Genomic DNA, 4,010 nt, shown 5'->3' with positions numbered 1-4,010 from the left:
GGTATACATGGATCGGGCGGAAGTGTTATACTAACACAGGCTATGGCAGCGAACGCTCTCTGTTCTCCATGAGACCCTTACCCCAGGACAAGCTCATATTCACTATGACAGCATGCTAAGTCTTTATGGATTTTTCTTCGGGTCGGTGGCAGGGGCATGGCCCACAGTTTGTGTGGTCTAGATATTGAGATTCAGAGAAGCTCAATGGTACAATGGGATGGCTTCTACTATGCGCATGGTGCCGGATATACGTTTGGAGCGCCTGTCGGCGGTGTGTTGATATAATGATACCTTACAAGTCGTAATAAATGCTGTATCAGCTGGTCATATATGGCTAAGTCTATATAATTATATATATATATATACTAATATATATATATATAGAGAGAGAGAGAGAGAGAGAGAGAGAGAGAGCAAAGAGAAAAGAGAGAGAGAGAGAGCGAGAGAGAGAGAGAGAGAGGGAGAGAGACCGCATGATGACGATGCCAAGGCAAGTTGACTGGGTGGTACATTTAAGTTTTATATTAAAATTATTTAACAATATGATTTTTGGTAAAGACAACGTTCTTCAGAATGGTGCGAGACGAATGTAGGAAGCGTTCTCCCAGGTCGCCTAAACGAGCGTTTTCGGCAAACACGTCGCAGCATATTTACATGGCCGGATGTGTGAAGTGTCATCAGCAGCCTGTTCGTACCTTGTGGCTGCTAGCCTATCCGGGAGACAATACCTAAGCAGAACAAGAAAGACGCAGACTATACGGCAGCGTTCGTGACTCAGTCAGAAGTAAGCGCTTAGTTCCAGGTACCGGAAGCGGGATAGGAGAACTGTTTGGTGGCAATATCTACTATAAGGAAATAGTGTATAAAATATTGTAAATAAATTCCACACATAGGGGGAACAATAATCGTTCAATTTAATGCAGCGTCTCATGTAAGACCTTTGAAAAAATATGATGTATAGACACACTGTGTTATCACATATTTTGGTTGTCAGAAAGACGATAATTGAACTGCAACCGCAGACCGAAGCGTTTAAAGATTCATAAATAATCGAATGAGCGGTCCGCGTCAACGAGGGCGTTACTGTTGCAACAATGGACTGTTGGTTATAGGCTACACTGCAGTATTGCACTATTTAACTTCCGTCTGGACTATTTATTCTAACTAATCGATTGGAGAAGAAAGATATAAAATACTACAGATAGCCACATAACACCAGCACATACACACACACCGGCGACCGCCCGCACAGCACCACACACACACACCCACACACACGACACAGCACACACACACACACAGCCACAGGGCACACACACATAGAGAGAGAGAAGAGGCGAACGAGAGAGAGAGAGAGAGAGAGAGAAGAGAGAGAAGGGCGAGCGATGAGAGCGAGCGAGAGAGCAGCGCCGATGGAAGAACAGAGAGAGAGAGAAGAGAGAGAGATGAGAGAGACGAGACGAGAAGAGAGAGAGAGCGNACCGAATTAGGATTAATATTTCAGAACAAATATCAACGTACAGACTGCAGTGTATATAAGATTGACAGTCTACGATGGAGTGGCAGCGTCTAGAGATACCCGTTGGTAGCCATCTTTTGACTCCAGTACGACGCAAGTCTCAGCCTCACTATACTATTATTTCTTCCTGAAACGAATAATAATTTTTCATTTAAACTTTAGGTTTTAAATATGAACTGAATAACGGTATTTATGCAACTATCACATGTCTACCGAGTTGTGAATTTATGCCGCATGTTTACGCGGAAACAAATGTTTTACTTATTTGCCAATAAATAAATTTACAAATAGTTACACCTAACAGTTTCCTACGTTTGGTACCTGGAACTGACTTGATTCTGACGTCACGGTGACGTATCGTCTGCGTCTTTCTTTCTCTAGGTTATGTCTCCCGATAGGTAGCAGCACGAGTACGAACAGGCTGCTGATGACACTCACACATCCGGCCATGTAATATGCTGCCGACGTTGTTTGGAAAGCGTCGTTTAGGCGACCTGAGAAGCAAAAAAGTAGATATATATACTTGTCATTTACATATTCATGCAAAAATCTTGCAAATAACCGAAATTCTCTAAAGATAGATAGAAATAGTTGTTCAGAACTGGAATATATATATATACATCGCTTTTTAGCTAGTACGTTATAGGTGATAACCAACTATATTTTATACTTGCTACGTGAAATGCGCGCGTTTCGAATGCTCGTGTTAAACTGACGCACGTATGCCATACATCAACACACCTCCAATAGGAGCTCCTATGGTACATCCAGCGCCTTGGCATAGTAGAAGCCATCCCATTGTAGCCATGAGCTTCTTCTGACCAAACAAGTCAACACAGACTGTGGGCCATGCCGCTGCAGTCATTCCAACGACAAATCCGTAAAAACTCAAAATTACGTCATAGTAAAGGTAGACTTGACCAGGTAAAGCCAGGAGAATAAAAAATGCTCCTAACATAGCTTGTGCGGTGTATAACACGTGAACACTGCACTGGGACACTTGCTTCGTGTGAATGAGAACGCCAGTGAACAACTTTCCACAGATGTTCAAAATTCCCCACATTGTGAACGACCACGAAGCTCGCTCTGGGGTGTAACTCTGAGATTCTAAGTGATCGTAGAGTAATACCAGCGATGCACTTACTCCAAACATGTGCATGAAATTAAAAATGCAGAAAATTATATAAATAATGTCATTCAACTGATATTTGTTACACGAGGCTTGTAATAGTTCCTTAGCAGACAAGGTTTTATGATCAGTTGGTGGGTCCCTCATGATGGCTCCGACTACGCAGCCGTTCAGTAGCACTCCGGCACTGATGAACAGAGCTCCTCTCCACGTGTACACATCGATTAGGTATTGCTGGAGAGGGGCAAGCATCAATGGAGCTATTCCAATTCCAGTGGATGCAATTGCGAATGCCATTCCTTGCCATATCTCGAAGTACTCTCCGATTATAGCCACACCAGCTACAAATGTAATACCGCCACAAGCTCCTGCAATACAATACAAGTTAAACTGGTATATTGCATGGCAATCCATATTGTTTATTAAATTTGTTTATATACATCTTATATTGTTAGTCATATAACGTTTTTGCCAAAACGTTGAGAGCTTCTAAATTATTTAATTTGGCCGCACTCTAAAAATAAAAATAAATAAATAAACCAATTTTACCTGCGATAACTCCGCACGAGATGATCAAAGTAGAAATATTAGGCGCGAAGGCACCACCTGCACAGGCAAATGCAGCGACCACATACGCTGCAATAACAGTTTTTGTATCCCGAATCGGCCGGCAATAACAGTTGCTAGAGGCCCTGAAATATGATCAATGCAATGTTCCATAATGACACTGTACGTACAAGGTATTCTGTTGCATAAGAGGATATGATATATATCATATTAGGACTATATATATATATATATATATATATCATATTAATTACTTAGTAATACTGTCTATTTTGTACACGGCTAATTAGCTAAATGAAAAAAAGATTCTTTAATCAACGTGAAGCTAATATTCCATTATGAATGACCGAGAGAGGAGAACGGCTGAGCAACTCACCTGCAAAGAAATTCATCCCAACGTGCACGGAACCAACCAAGCCGTCACTGATCTGTTCGTGCGGAAGTCTCCATCAAGGTACATAGTAGACACTGAGTACTATTGCGAAACCAGTGTTAAGGATTGGTTGATGGTCGCAGCGAACAGTACCAGCCAGGCCCAGCCGCGGTCTCTTCTAATAGACGCGTCGCCATAGCGATCAAGACCTGTACATATACGGATTGTGTCGTAGCACAGTCTGACTTCACGGCCACTATAACATCTGTCTTCTAAAAATGGGAGTCAAGTGCGAGCTGTATACATTAGGGTGTCTCCTTATACATACACGTTGAGTGCACGGAAAAACCACCTGAACATGGCCAGGCATCCATCCACCAATCCTAAATCCGAAACATTCACCGCTCTGATACACATCGGAC

At 42.3% G+C, this 4,010-nt stretch overlaps 1 protein-coding gene across 1 annotated transcript; it reads right to left on the bottom strand.

Annotated features, from left to right (window-relative positions):
- Positions 1 to 1,518: 1,518 nt before the first annotated feature.
- LOC106816274 (monocarboxylate transporter 1-like) lies at positions 1,519 to 3,675 on the bottom strand. Its single transcript, XM_014820857.1, has 5 exons — positions 3,629 to 3,675; positions 3,198 to 3,340; positions 2,261 to 3,016; positions 1,841 to 2,013; positions 1,519 to 1,646 (listed from the first exon to the last, which is right to left on the bottom strand). Exons 1-5 carry the CDS (start codon positions 3,673 to 3,675, stop codon positions 1,629 to 1,631), a joined length of 1,137 nt encoding a protein of 378 aa, XP_014676343.1. The 3' UTR covers positions 1,519 to 1,628.
- Between the last annotated feature and the right edge of the window lie 335 nt (positions 3,676 to 4,010).

Source organism: Priapulus caudatus, unplaced genomic scaffold (assembly GCF_000485595.1).
Source record: "Priapulus caudatus unplaced genomic scaffold, Priapulus_caudatus-5.0.1 Scaffold1335, whole genome shotgun sequence".
In the NCBI taxonomy this organism is placed as follows: domain Eukaryota; kingdom Metazoa; phylum Priapulida; class Priapulimorpha; order Priapulimorphida; family Priapulidae; genus Priapulus; species Priapulus caudatus.
Note: the sequence above shows the minus strand (reverse complement) of the source record. Positions and strands in the feature narration are given on the sequence as shown.

Bases quoted from the DNA above. Each gene is read 5' to 3' on its own strand.
- LOC106816274 (XM_014820857.1), bottom strand. From the start codon at position 3,675: ATGTACCTTGATGGAGACTTCCGCACGAACAGATCAGTGACGGCTTG. The intron at 3,341-3,628 runs GTTGGTTCCGTG...ATCATATTTCAG, and splicing joins AACAGATCAGTGACGGCTTG to GGCCTCTAGCAACTGTTATT. The intron at 3,017-3,197 runs GTAAAATTGGTT...ATTGTATTGCAG, and splicing joins CTCGTGCGGAGTTATCGCAG to GAGCTTGTGGCGGTATTACA.